General features: G+C 38.6%; 1 protein-coding gene across 15 annotated transcripts in view; it reads right to left on the bottom strand.

The window, feature by feature from the left end:
• Positions 1-3,924: 3,924 nt before the first annotated feature.
• Positions 3,925-15,304, bottom strand: part of MFF (mitochondrial fission factor) — a 37,017-nt gene continuing 25,637 nt past the window's right edge. For 7 of the 15 annotated variants that reach the window (XM_062193026.1, XM_062193056.1, XM_062193036.1 and 4 more), the window contains 4 exons: positions 11,876-11,908; positions 10,036-10,095; positions 5,133-5,217; positions 3,925-4,123 (listed from right to left, as the gene is read on the bottom strand). In XM_062193026.1, coding sequence (XP_062049010.1) covers positions 3,992-4,123; positions 5,133-5,217; positions 10,036-10,095; positions 11,876-11,908 — 310 coding nt within the window. In that variant the 3' untranslated portion in view covers positions 3,925-3,991. The remainder of the gene's footprint in view (positions 4,124-5,132; positions 5,218-10,035; positions 10,096-11,875; positions 11,909-15,304) is intronic. The other 8 variants (XM_062193033.1, XM_062193066.1, XM_062193050.1 and 5 more) reach the window with 2 other exon arrangements.

Genomic DNA, 15,304 nt, shown 5'->3' with positions numbered 1-15,304 from the left:
AGCCTTCCCAATGTGTGTGGCCCCAATAAACTAAGTTAGCACGTATGTGCACCACATTATCCTATCTATTCCAGTGTAACATGTTTTTATGCATATATCACTACAGTCATTAAGGGGACAGCCACGCCCTTATCATCCTGTACTCATCAGCTCTTTCCCTCTTCACCCTTGGCAAGGGCTCTCCTTTTTCCACACCTTCTATATTTCTGGTTGAGTCCTCTTAGTTCTTCAGACTTCCCACAAATATGGCTTTTTCTGAGAGGTCACTCCTAGGCACCTAATGGAAACTAGGTTTTCTTTAATATGCTTTTGTGTGTAGCATTTATGACAATGAAGAGAGTATTTTCACTTGTGCTTGTTTCTTACATTTCACTACGTCTCATAAGACTCAAAGTTCCAACGGTGAGGGATGGACATGTTTCTCTTATACATTCCTGGTACAATCAGGACCTGACACAGTGTCTGGTACAAAGTAGAGTCATTAGAAATAATTTATTGAATACAGTAGTGAATTCTGTCTTCAGAACCCAGTTTCTAACTGAGGACTCAATGTTTACTAAATTAATGTCACATTGTTAATAATTATGAAAGAAAGGTCAAATGAATGACAGCCCAATGTACTTGAGTGAAGTGTACGAGGGTCTGAGATAATGTTTACAATTTTCTCACTACCCTGGAAACAGGAGAGAGAGGATTCCAAATTTTTACAAGGTGAGGAAGGCTCAGTGATGAAGTCTCCATTTCAGAAGGCAATAGAAATGATGGTCGGCAGTAGCACAATTAGCTGAAACAGCTCATGGGTTGTTTCTCTGTTTTTGTTATAGAAATTGCTGCCATGGATTAAATGTGGAAAGCCCTGGGCCACCTGTGGGTAGTGTTTTTCGGGGGCATTCCACCTTCTGCTCCTTGTGCAACCATTACAGTGCAAAGCTCCAGGCTATGGTATTCAGAAAAAATCATCAGGAGAAACATGTTTTACATTTGTTTCCAGGTATTCCTACTTTTATTTCATGTTTGGCTTTGTTAAAAGCCTTTTCATGCATGTTCAGCAAAACAGGCATGAGTATTAATCCATTATTTTTGTGTTTTCAACTGGGAGGATCACCCATAGAAATTACCTGGCGATATAAAGTCAGAAACTGCATCACTAGGCTACTCAGTACCTGAATGAGTGCCTAAACTTGCCAATGCATGTTTGGACACACTACCTCTGCCCCTCTCCCTGAAATGCACCCCTCATTTGCAAACCTCACTGATTTTCAACTTTCATTGCAACACTGCACTACCCATATTCAATCACCTTTTGGAATCGGCATAGTTTTTTTTTTTTTTTTTTCTTGCTGTATCTGCCATCTAAACTCCCTCTCCTCCTCCCATACTTCAGCACATCCCAAGTTCTTCTTCCTCATAAAATACTGCTTTTATAGTCCTCCAGTTTTTCAATAAGCCTCATCCTCCCACTGTCCCCATGAATCTGGTCTTTCTTCAAGAGCAGGGCACGTGGTACATTTTCTGCAACTGCCTATTTCTTAGCTCAGTGAACGCACTGGAAGCACCACTGAGGTGCTAACTCATTATTAAGTAAAGGAGCACTTATGAGAAATTAAATCATTTTAAACCCAAGGTCCAGGAAAACAATTTCACTGTCAAATATAGTTAAGAAGGTGAAAAACAAATATTCATGCAGGAAAAGAAGGAAGATTCTCTTGTAAGTATACTGAAGTTATATCATAACAGTTATCTCTTGAAGTGTAAACATTCTACACATCCTTCAACAAGTATTCTTAGAAATGGAGAAACAAAATAAACCGAACATCAGTGTTTTGAAACTAAGGAACAATAAAACACCTGTTATACTTACTTGTAGACTTCTTCTTTTCTTGACTGTATCCTTTTTTTCTTGTTTCTTGCATGTGGAATCTTTTTCTTCATCCTCCACTTCTTGAAATCCTATATATATTTCAAGGTTCACTTCAAATCTCTCTCTAAGAAGTATGTCCTGATTATTCTAAACAGGACTGATTAAGGTCCCAGCCTCACTCATGAGTGTCTTGCTAAAGTTAGCACCTGATCAAAAAAGGGAATTCCATCTTTATTTTTTTTTAAGATTTACTTTATTTGAAAGGCCAAGTAAGAGAGAGGGACAGTGAGAGAGAGAATTTTCCATCTGTTGGTTCACTCCCCAGGTGGCTGTAACAGCCAGGGCTGTGCAAGGCAGATGCCAAGAGCCAGGAACTCCATCAGGGTTTCCCATATGGGAAGGGGGGCCCAAATACTTAGGCCATCCTCCTACGCTTTCCAGGTACATAAGCAGGGAGCTGGACTTGAAGTGGAGCAGCCAGGACTAGGATTGGCACTCACATGGGAAGCTGGTGTTACAGGTGGTAGCTTAACCCACTATGCCACAACACTGACCCTGGGGACTCCATTTGCTGGTCCTTGTATAACTATTACAGTGCAAAGCTCCAGGCTAAGGTATTTAGGAAAAATCATCAGGAGAGAAACATGTCTTGCATTTGTTTCCCAGAATTCCTACTTTTATTTCATCTTTGGCCTTGGTGAAATCCTTTTCATGTATGTTTAGCAAAAGAGATATGAATTTTAATCCACTATGTTTGTGTTTTCAATTGGAAGGCTCACTCACAGAACTTACCTGGTGATATATCTAAACCTAGAATTAATATAGAAATTCCATCATTAGGCTTCCATGGGCAAAAAAAATTTTTACCCAAACTCCTGACAAATCTAAGCACAGAGGGGAATTTTTGTCCTACCACCTTCTTGGAGGATGAAAGAGAAGCAAGAGCAGAAACATTAAAAGCTGCCACTGTCTAAGGAGCTCCTGTCAACCACCTTGGGAGAAAGGTACTGAAGATGTGTGCAGACTATTATACTTAACTGAATTCTACCTGTTACCGAGCTGAGAAAGGGAAAACAGAAGTTCTGAGCCCTAAAGGCACTCAGGGCTTGGTTTCCACGTGTGTTTAATTTTCATGAGGTTCAAATATTAGCAAGTAAATACTACAATGGAAAAAGCACTCAAACTCAAGGTATTTAATCTTAATCACTTTATGGATATAATGATTTCGAAAACCACCTACATGCAACCAGTACCCACCACTACCAGGATGAAGATATGAAAGTACTGCAGGCTCAAGTCAGCAATTACTTGATGGGAAGACTCACATAAGGTAATGTGTTGTGAAATTTAGCTCCCATGATAATATGATAAAATAACATTTTTCAGTAGACAAACATTGCTTTGGTTGACAGTTTATTAAATACACTACATTTGTACCTTACTCTGTAGTTTTTTAAATTGTTCACACAGGGACTTAGTAAAAACAGACTTTATAGAAAATCATCTGCAAAACTCAAATGAAAATAAGAACATACACACTGCACACGTACTAGATAAACGGAATTGACAGAACTTATTTCAAACTGTACAGGTGATCATGAAGTACTGACCATGGAATACAAGTTGGTTTGGTTTTCTTAAATCTTACACCAAACCATGACTTCAGAAGTGTTAATGTTGAAATGTGGACGCAAAAATGTCTAACAAAACTGTTTAATAGTGTTTGAGAAACAAGACCAAAAGTACTATTTTTCTTTTATAGATTCTTTTCTAAATCCATTCTCTATGTACTCTCCATCCCATTCTCATTCTGAGAATTAGGTGCAGACTGAGAGGCCAAAACTCAATTCTTTCTTAAAAAAACAACTTGAGCCTATTTACAAAACATGCAAAGGGAGCATTTTAAGTGTTACTGCAGAACTGCGTGAAAGTGTGCACAGCTCAGTGACAGAATAGAATATACCTTTACTTCTACAAGTGCAGGTCCTTCCCACCTGTTTTCTAGAAGAAATACATTTCCAGGGCCTGGACTATAAAACGGCATACAATGCAAAGACAGAAACAAAGAAGTTTGTAAATCCTTTATATTTCCAGCTGTTGAGACAGTATTTTTGAGAGCTAAGGTTACCTCTAGCGGCGAAACCAGAGCCAACTATTAAGCAGCCAGAATGCTACAGTAATTGAATACATGACCATTTCTCTTTTAGCACGTTCTTTGTTTTCCTCTTCTAGAAGTTGTAGACGTCTATTTAGTTTGATAATCTAATGAAAAACAAAATTGGAATTCTTAATAAATGTAGCAATCAGATTCTAATACAGTATAAAAATTTGTTAAAAGAGTAATTACAATCATGGGAAGTCTGAAGCAAAACAAACTATAAAAGTTACTTATGACAGCTAACCTAACCCTAACCCTTCCCCATTTCTCTTTTCTGTATTTGCATCCTTAATTGATTCGATGGAGAGGTAAGGAAACTGTTGCATACATATTGTTACTGTAGCAGCAAAGTCTAGTTGCCGGTACCATAGCAGAACTGATACAGGACTCCTGCCTCTTCTAAGCCTCTTCTCTGAGCTGCTCATGACTCAGCTTCAGCTGTTCTTCTTTACCTGGAATAACTGTCTTCTTGGTCTGAGTTGCACTGGGCGTCTCCTAAATCTCCTGCTGTAGAGAGCCCTGTGATAGGCCACCCAGACCCGTCAGGTCTGAAAGCCTGGTCATTCCCCAGCTGCTGCGAAGTTACTGGTTGAAGCACCATCCTCAGCTGCTGGACTCGCCTGTCAATGGCCCTGGGCTGAACAACTGCTTTGCCTAAGCTCATGCTGCCTTACTGATGGTAACTGAAGAATACTTGATTCCATCCTGTTTCCCTCTGCATCACTTGGTGCAGACATAACAAAAACACCAGATACAACTTCCCCAAATATGTTCTTTTGTTTGTTTGTTTTTTGTTTTTGAGCTGAGCAGAAGCAGGAGCCAGGAACTCAGTTCAGGTCTCCCAAGTGTGAAGCAGTAGCCCAACCACTTGAGCCATCATCACCGTCTCCCAGGGTGTGCGTTAGCAGGAAGCCATAGCAGCTATGGACCTCATGCACTGATGTGGGATGCAGGCGTCGTAACTGGCATATTAACCACTAGACTAAATGCACACCCCTGGCAATGATACTATTATGACCACAAAGACACATAAATGGTGGTTCAGCTACCACTTTAAAATCCCATACAAATAGGATTAACACCTTAGGATGTACTATTTGGTACATTAGATACCTGTCGTCTTAATGAAGCTGCATCTACAACAGTCATGTCTTCCGATGTTGCTTCAATGGTTGTGTCTATGTTTGAAATGCCATACCTAGCAAATAAGAAATAAAAATACAAATTAGTATGGAAATTAATTAATACAATACGGAAATAGAACCGAGAATTCTGGAAATACGGAAGCTAATAAACTAAGGAAATAGAACTAAGAACTAATTGGCAAGTCATGCTGTATAATGCTCAAAGTATCACAAAGATTGGAATTTACCAATAGGAATTAGTAAAATAGTTTACTCATAAAGGAAAAGCTGAAGATGACAACTTTCTATAAATTTAGGGAAATGTACCAAAATTTGAAGAATGAGACTCCCTGACAATTTTCAAGCCAGAGGGACTGGCAATGCTAAAAAAGACCCTTGGCTGAAACGTCTGGGAGCTGTCAATATACAATTTTTACACGGACTCACGTCCGTATGTGGAGTTCCATAGGCAGAGTCCCAGGTAGGGAATGCAAAGTAGACTAACTCTTAGAAAAAGGAGCAATCACTTTGTATTTCTTCTCTTCTCATTGCCTCTTCTCTTTCCATACTTTACTTCTTATTCTCAATTACTTACTCTCAACTGTGTTGTCTCACAGAAGCAACTGCAAAATCTCCTGAATATATCTTGCCACTATATTTATTTATTTATTTATTTATTTATTTTTGACAGGCAGAGTGGACAGTGAGAGAGAGAGACAGAGAGAAAGGTCTTCCTTTTTGCCGTTGGTTCACCCTCCAATGGCCGCTGCGGTAGGCGTGCTGCGGCCGGCACACCACACTGTTCCGATGGCAGGAGCCAGGTACTTATCCTGGTCTCCCATGGGGTGCAGGGCCCAAGCACTTGGGCCATCCTCCACTGCACTCCCTGGCCACAGCAGAGAGCTGGCCTGGAAGAGGGGCAACCGGGACAGGATCGGTGCCCCGACCGGGACTAGAACCCAGTGTGCCGGCACCGCAAGGCGGAGGATTAGCCTACTGAGCCACGGCGCCGGCTTGCCACTATATTTAGATGTAGAACTGGCTCAATAATAAATACAAGGCTATGTGTAAAATAATACTAGAAAAACACTAAGGCAAAATCCAAAGAAAGCATTTTAAAATATACTTTTTGCTTACTATGCTCCTCAAGCTGTCTATATGAAATACATGAAATTTGTTCACCTTAAAATAAGTAACTAAATAAAAGGAAGCACTTTTTGTTCAAATGCATTTACTTCAAAAAAGGGTATAAAACTTCAGTGAATGACAATAAACTTCTGGAAAGCAAATACAAATGCCATTCCTCCCCTCTACCCAGATTCTTGTATTTCAAAATTTAATTAACAGCTTTATTGGATACAACTTATATACCACACAATTCACTTCACATGCTTATCTATTTTATATCCTATACGGTTATCAATAGTATGGCATAGTAACTTTTCTGAATGAATAGAATATAAATATATTGAATTAAAACTTCCTTCTGGGTAATCTACAGACAGTTAGCACATAGATCATCTATTCCCAGAAAGTCTCCATGAAAAAAATACTCAACCACGCAAAAGAATATGAAATCAAATTATATTTTACATCCTGAAATGTTAAAGAGGAGTCTACTCAAAAAACCCTTGTTTCAGAAGTTGCTGAAAATAGTCCTAAAATACTTTAATAAAGTAGGAAAAACAGAATTGAAAAACAGGTGGTGTGTACTGACTTTAAGCAACCTACAACAAAATGTTCCTTTTAGTGGGTAAATTAACTTCCTTTCTCCATAACAGCCCTTCCTTCATGGGAACAGAGTGAAGATCCTAGAATACTGAGAGTAACTGCATCAGTTAGAGAAGCAATGAATGCTGGAACCATGGGTTTTACAAATATCCGAGTTAATTATTCTTTTGAATATTAAAACATTAAATATTAAAATTAAAATAGTAAATATTAAAACATGATTAAATGATTAGTGGAAAAAATAGGGGTTATACTTTTCTACACTCCATCCCCAAAATAAAACCTTTTTATTTCCCTGAAGTCACATATGAGATGAATAATGGAGAAAAAGTTAAAAAATTAAAACAATCACCTCATAAGTAAAGGCGTCTCATGTGGCCACGGTTTAAAGCCAGAAGTTACTAAGGTTCACCTACCTGTAAATGAAATCTTCATTGGCAAAATTTTATGTATATAACTCAATTTAAAATAATTGAATGTGGGGCTGGCGTTGTGGCATAAGGGAGGGTAAAGCTACCGCCTGTGCCAGAATCCCATATGAGTGCTGATTTGAGTCCCCGCTGCTCCACTTTTGATCCAGCTCCCTGCTAATGTGCCTGGGGAAGCAGTGGAAGATGGCCCAAGGGTTGGGCCCTTGCCTCCCATGTGGGAGACTTAGATGAAGCTCCTGGTTCCAGGCTTTGGCCTGGGCTAGCCCTGGCTGTTGTGGCCATCTGGGGAGTGAACCAGCAGATGGAAGACCTCTCTCAGGGCTTAGCAGGTGAAGCCCCTGCCTGCAGTGCCGACATCCCATATGGGTGCTAGTTCATGTCCTGGCTGCACCACTTCCAAGCTAGCTCTCTGTTATGGCCTGGGAAAGCAGTGGAAGATGGCCCAAGTCCTTGGGTCCCTGCACCAGCATGGAAGATCCAGAAGAAGCTCCAGGCTCCTGGCTTTGGATCAGTGCAGCTCTGGCCATTGTGGCCAACTAGGGAGTGAACCAACAGATAGATCTCTCTCGATCTCTTTCTCTCTGCCTCTGCTTCTCTGTAACTCTGCCTTCCAAATAAATAAATAAATCTTTAAAACCAAACCTGTTTTCTTAAAAAAAGATCTCTCTCAGAAACTCTTTCAAATAAACACATAAATAGAAAAAAAAAATCAAAAAGAATGTTCCTTTACAATGTGTTTTAAACTAAAACCTGTATTTTTCAGAACTAAAAACCCTAGAAGAAAATGGTCTTTTAGACCACTGGCTAAATATACTTTCACAGAAAGATAAGATCACAAGCAGAAAAATACATGCTGGGGCTGGCACCATGCTATAGCAGGTTAAGCTGCCGCCTGCAATGCCAGTATCCCACAAGAGTGCTGGTTTAAGTCCAGCTCTTGCTCATGCATTTGGGGAGGCAGTGGAGGATAGCCCAAGTGATTGGGCCCTTACCACCCATGTGGGAGACCTGGATGGGGTTCCTAGCTTCTGGCTTCGGCTTGGCTCAGCCCAGCAGTTGTGACCATTTGTGGAGTGAACCAACAGATGGAAGAATTCTGTCTCTCTGTTTCTCCCACTCCCTGATTCTGCCTTTCAAATAAATAAATAAATCTTACAAAAAAAAAAAAAAGTGAGAAAACTACAAGATACAATTACGAGCATAAGGACATAGACATAACTGAGAGTGTAAAAGAGAGACGTCTGGGCAGGCCCTGTGGTGCAGTGAGCTAAGTTGCTGCTTGTGAACCAAGCATCTCATATCAGAGTGTGGTTCAAGACCTGGATGCAGTTCCTGGATCCGGGCTTTGGCCCGGCCCAGACCTAGCTGTTGTGGTCATTTGGGGAGTGAATCACAGGATGAAAGATATCTCTCTTCCTTGCTCTCCCTGTCACTCTGCCTTTCAAATAAACAAATCTAAAAACAAACAAGCACAAAGAAGTCAGCAGAGTGATAAGGGACCCCTAAGGGTACACTTTCCAATTTCTCCAACATAAATTCAGTACAAACTAGAAACAGATGTCTGCCCTTTTCTCTTCCTTAGATGGATGTGACAGTTTCTTCCAATCACAGAATTAATGCTGCCAAACTTAAATGTGCTGCCACAGATAACACATTTCTGCTTAAAATAAAGTGATTCTGAAAAAATTACAGTAATGGCATCTGTGGCCAAAAACCAGTTTGTGCTTTTGTTTTTCCAGAAGATGGGAAAACTAGATGAGATCTTGGCACTGGAGAATCTTAGGCATTTGTACATTCCATTCTATCTGCCTTTGTGCATGACAGGAAGAAATAATTCCTCAGGGTAAGCATGTCTGAAAAAAACAAAAATGAGAGTGTCCCAAACTGACAGATGATAAAAAGGCTTAAAATTAAATTCCCTTTCTGTATGTTCAACCTCCCAGACTACTGGTTATCAGTGTTCACTTCCTCCCACTTCAGACGGTGCCGTGGAAAGAGGTTTACCTCCACACTTGAAAGTGACATTATAGATAATTAACAGCTGAAAAGGAAATGCTGGATAGGATCTGGGCAACAATGGAAGCAATGCACATAAAACATGCTTTAGCTTTTCTGTGTTAGCGTGGTCTCCTGAAAGCTACTAAAACTGTATGTAGGGGTGGGCACTGAGACACAGCAGTTAGGACACTGGCAGGAGTGTTTGGATCCTGTATTAGAGTGCCCTTGCTCCCCACTCCACCTCTGTTTCGGCTTCCTGCAAACGTGTACCCTGGGAGAGGGCAGATGATGGCTCAAGCGCTTGGGTACTTACTACCCACATGGGAGATCTGAATGCAGTTCTGGCTCCTGACTTTGCTGCCAAGTCCAGGCTGCTGTGGGCATCTGGGGAGTGAAACAGCAGACTGAAGATCTCTGTCTCTCTTTCTCTGTTGCTCTGACTTTCAAAAAAAATGAATAAATAGATACAATTTTTTATAAAAATCCACTGTATTTAAAAAAAAAAAGTCCCAGATGTCCCTGTCATAATGATTACATATCTGTCCTGGCACTCTGTTGCCAAAATGTCACAGCTGATCAAACTTCCTGTTCTTAGACGCAGGATGCACTCATTCAGAAAAGTCACCGAAGTTCAAGCTACGGCATAAAGGAATGGCTATTACGTGCGTTATGTACTGTAAGACAGATTTTATCAACGATTTATCCTGCTAATTACAAAGTCTCAAAATTTACCTGACGTTGTCATGATGAGGATTAGAAGTGGCGGCAGCAGACCCACCACGCAACACAGGTCTAAGGCAGGTTTTTGCGGGAGAAGGCACAAGACAGAATCAGGAAACAGAGAAGTGACAAAGGCAAAAACAAGACAAATAAATGTCAATTTGGATTATATTGTATATGTTAATACAATATAATATCTCTCACTTTAAAAATGCTAGTCTCATATGTCCTCCATTTTATGATTTTCATAGTTTTCACATCTTATAATTGCTCCAATTAACAACGGGAATCTATACTTAAGTGATAAAATAACACCAACATGTAAAATTATTCTTTTGGTGCTTATATTTTTATTTATGAAATTCAAGGCAAAGGAAAACTCTATTTTTTGGAAATTGTAATTCCTCTCTTCTAGTTGGAGAAAAAATCACCAGCAGTTTTATAAGCATATCAAGAACTGGACAATAGCACCTGTATGATCACAGTTCCTCACATCAACAGCTCTATCACATAAACTATAATTTTCAACAAAGTCCACTTCCCACAGTTCTTTCCCTCCCACCTCATTAATATTGATTATGCCTGATGTCATAATGTAACTGTGCCTCATTTAAACCCTTTCCAGAGCAAAATCAGCAAAACTTCAGTTCTGGAACCAGGGAGATCAATGTACACACTGCAATGAATTATGAGAAATGGAACCAAATACGGGAGTGAGTCTCATTTTGAGACAACCAGGAGTGACATACAGGGCTGCTGGCAATGAAGACTAAGGGGCACTGGAAAACTTTGTGGGGATTTTTTCAGTTGCTCTCAGCACATACTTTGGTTCTAGAGGAAGATGTGTTTTCTTTCTAATACCTTTTATTTTTAAAATCAGAAAACAAAAGCTCTACATGTTCACTGTTCAATTCCCCCCCAAACAATCAGCAGTATTTACCAGCCAGATAAAGGAAGTCAGGGTAGAGGATCCCTGTGAGGATTTTAACAATTACTAAATATTGCTCTCACTTTCTAAGTAACTGTTTTGCCTGAATACAAGTATTGAGGCAATATTTAATTATAGTAAACATTCAATACCAAATGCACAATTTTTTTCCTTCCAAGTAGGAACACCTGTAGAATTTTGACTAAAGTACAAATCATTATTTTCTGACAATTTATGCAAGAAAATTTTAATGTTTAGCTTCTGCATGTTTGAAAGGTGCTATCAGTCGTTAAAGGAAATTTCTGGAGCCTAGAAGATATGGGGTTCAGACCTTTTCAGATGACCTGTTTCATTTTTATTTTGTTGGCTAAAGAACACTAAGAAATCACATATGTTTGAGACTGGTTTTAAATCCACCCCATCCTACTAACATGTTTACTCTCTGATATTAGAAAAACTGTTACTCAAGTATCACCTTAAATTACAGTAACATGAAAATGACTAACTAAATAGGGACACTGCTATGTGTTTCCTAAAACATTTTTAAAAAAGGTCATGAGTGGGCGTTTAGCATGGGTATCCCACACCAGAGTGGCTAGGTTCAGTTCCAAGGTTCAGCTCTTGGTTCCAGCCTCCCGCCAAAGCAGACTCAGAGTCAATACACTAGGGCTCCTGTGCCTGGATTCTGGCCTCCTAGGTGGGAGATGTGGATTGTGTTACCAGCTTCTGGCTCTAGCCATAGCCCACGCTGTTGTGGTATTTGGGAGTAAACCATAAGATTTACAAATAAAACTCTCTCTCTCAAACTTAAAATAGATGTTTTAAAATGCATACTAGTATGTTCAAATGGATCTGCCATATTTAAAATATTCCACCACAGAGATTTCCCTTTGATAATGCAGAGCCAGAAAATAATACAGTTACCTTTCACAACGTATTTCATTTTGTCTTCTCACACTGGCAATTGACACATATAATATAAAAGTAAATTAGACAGGTATTTGGCAAAATTAGAAACTTCATTCAAGAACCACTTCCTACCATAAATATGATCTAATACACAAAAAATCTTTTTAACAGTGTTTTGTAATTAAGAGTGGAAAAGGGAAGGAAATCCCAAGGCTATCAAGTTCTGGCATTAACCTGTATACTGACATTTTTGAGTAAATATGATGTCTGGTTTTTTTTTCTGCTATAGAAATGCTGTAGTAAAAAAACAGTTTGGAGGACTAGAAAATACACATTTTTAAAAAGAAAAATAACAAATAATAAACACTGTGTCAACTACAACTCTGCATATCTGTCTTCCAAGTTACTTATTTATAGGGTAAGTGCCAGAAATGTAAATTACTCACACATCTAGTCTCTCAAAGCTAATACAATTTGCTAAAGAAAAAAAATAAATAAAATAATCAAGACCCCCCTAAAAATAAAATTTAAGCATGACTTACTGATCAATAATTAAATAATATTTATGCATGTAACTAAGTTCCTTTCTAAAAATGTTAATATTTCATATTGGAGATGAGACACATAGTTCTAACAGATGTAGGCAGAAACTGGCATTTCTTAAATGTCCAAGGCCAAACTGTAATAGCATTTTAAGTCTCCCTGCCACTGAGCACTGGTACTTTTCCCAGATGTACTGATAAATTTCTAGGGGCTGGCACTGGGGCACAGCAGATTAAGCCCCCACTTGGAATGCTAGTATCCCATTTGGGTGCCAGTTCGAATTCCAATTGCTCCATTTCTGATCCCGGTTAACATGCCTCAGCAAGCAGCTAAACACGACCTAAGTGTTTGGGCCCCTGCACCCATGTGGGAGACCCAGATGAAGCTCCTGGCTCCTGGCTTTGGCCTGGCCCACTCCTCGGCCACTGTAGCCATTTGGGAAATAAATCAGCAGATGGAAGATCTCTTTCTCTCTTTCTCTATAGTTCTGGCTTTCAAATAAATAAATAAATAAATAAATAAATTTTCATTATGAGTTTTCCAAACGTACCTGTTTAAATAAACTTTTCTAAAGTGCACCTAGGATTTAACTTGGTTTTCATGTTGAGCTTGGTTTAGATCACCAAAATTCTCATAAGAAAATACTGTCATAACCTTTGAAGTGTAAACTAAAAATAGTTCTTAAGTCAAACAATGTGAATCTACACTGTTTCATAATAATAAAGCAGAATAGAAAGTTTTTTGACTCTTTTTTCCAAATAGTTCTAGCTTAAGTTAACCTAATGAGATGGCATAAGACCAAAGGTGAACTATTATATTAGCATAACAGCCAAGAGTAATAAGACAGAAAGGAAAAAATTATGTATACACCAAGGAACATAAAAGCACTTGATAAGCAGTATTATTTTATAATCATGCAAGTAGAGCATTATCCAAATTTCACATTCTTATTTCTTATTTCTTACATCTAAAAAGTCATGCTAGCTACTTCTCAGAGTGGAAATAAAACTGATTTGGCACTTAAAATACTTATCAAAAGTGTTCAACATTTAGATCCTAACAGATTTGAACATAATTAAAAAAAAAATCCTTTCAATAATGAAAGTATTAAAAAGACTGATGAGACTGTAGCCCTTCAGGCTCCAAGGAAACAGTGTTCCAGTAGCAAAAGATCATTAATAGAATTCCTTTATGAATTTAAACAATCTTATAATAAGATAACGCCTAGAAAAGGGATTTTAAGGTCATCAGTTATTACACCATAAAAAGACAAATTTTCACTTGCAGTTTAAAACATTTCTTCATGAAAAAATACAGTAAAGTTTGCATGGGTATGATTTTTGATTTTGTACATGTGAACTTGAAGTGAAAAATTTTCCCATTATTGAGAAAAAAAAATCTGTATCATAGCATTGAACTTGTGTTATGTGTTGCTAGGGGGTGGAAAAAAAACCCACATAATTTTAAAGTACAGGGACTCAGTCTTCTAGTTAAGCTATTGTTTCATCTACAAAGGATTTAGAAATAGTTTTCTGATTCAGATATTTTTATCATAATAGCATCTGGTAAGATATACTCTGACCTAAATAATCTGATGTCTTCTAAAGACCTACTCTAATTGGAAAGTTAAAATGGTTATCTGGTAGAGAATCTATTTTAAGGACAGCCAGGTATTTTATATATACTGAGCATCTTTGAACGATTTCCTACTACATTGAACAAAGAGTTTGAAGCTAGTATCCCTGTATCTTAAATAAAGGTCAGAGAAGGGAAGAGATTTCACATTTGAATTCACAAAATTAGATAATATTGAGGGCTGCAGAAGTTATGCAACTTATTTGTTCAAGGCCATTATGGAAATACTTAGTGAGACAGATCAAAATTGAATCAGAGGGGTGGAGTTGGGCCTAGAGGTAAAAATGCTTATGCCCCATATCAGACAGCCTGAGTTTAAATCTGTTCCAGATTGCAGTTTCTTGCTAATGTGCACCTTAGCAATCAGCAGATGATGTCTTAAGAAGTCAGGTGCCTGCCACTTACATGGCTCCAGCTTTGGCCTGGTCTAGCTCCAGCTGTTTGGGGCATTCTGTTTCTCATAGGGGAAAAAAAAAAGACTTGATTACGACTGACCCTCTAAATCCATGCTTTTTCTCCTAAACTTTGCTGCCTCATACAGTCTCCAAATATTCCAAGAGTCTTTGAAGCATAAAAGGACTCCAAACCCCCGGGGGGTGGGGTGGGGGGGACAAAATCTAGGATGAGCATCCTTAAACCTAAAGTCTGAAATTCAAAATGCTCTGAAATCTGAAATTCCTGGAGTGCCAACCTGATGCTCAAAAAATTCCAGATTTGGAACATTTCAATTTCCAGATCAGGGATGCTCAAGCAGTGAAGTCTATGAAAATACTCCAAAAGCCAATAATCTAGTCCCAAGCATTTCAGATAAGGGCTACTCAACCTGTACATACTATATACACATACATGCAAGTATACATGTACATATAACCACCTCAGTGGCATGAGCTTCCTCTTTATACTCTTTTTTGTACAGCTTTGATTTCTTGGGCCCAGACACACACCATTAGATTAAGTCTTAGAAAGGCCATGGATTCAACAATGGTAAGCAGTGTGGACAAGTGTTCTTGAAGTATGGGGAAACATCTGGGCCTACGCAAGGATTAAAAGCACTGAACAAGAAAAAAAATTTGTTCACAGCAAGCCAAAACATTATCAGTTGTTACAATAAGAAATAAAACTTATGGGAAAGGCTGTGTCATTTATTAGGAATTCTTCAAAATAGAAAAATTAACAAACATAAGATGAGTTAAAAAATTCAAACACTGACTCTCAGAAGTTATTAGATAAGTGGAGTTGAAATAAAAGTAATTATACCACACTACA

Source organism: Lepus europaeus, chromosome 1, assembly GCF_033115175.1.
Source record: "Lepus europaeus isolate LE1 chromosome 1, mLepTim1.pri, whole genome shotgun sequence".
NCBI lineage: Eukaryota > Metazoa > Chordata > Mammalia > Lagomorpha > Leporidae > Lepus > Lepus europaeus.
The sequence above is the reverse complement of the archived record's forward strand: the minus strand, read 5'-3'. Positions and strand labels throughout refer to the sequence as shown.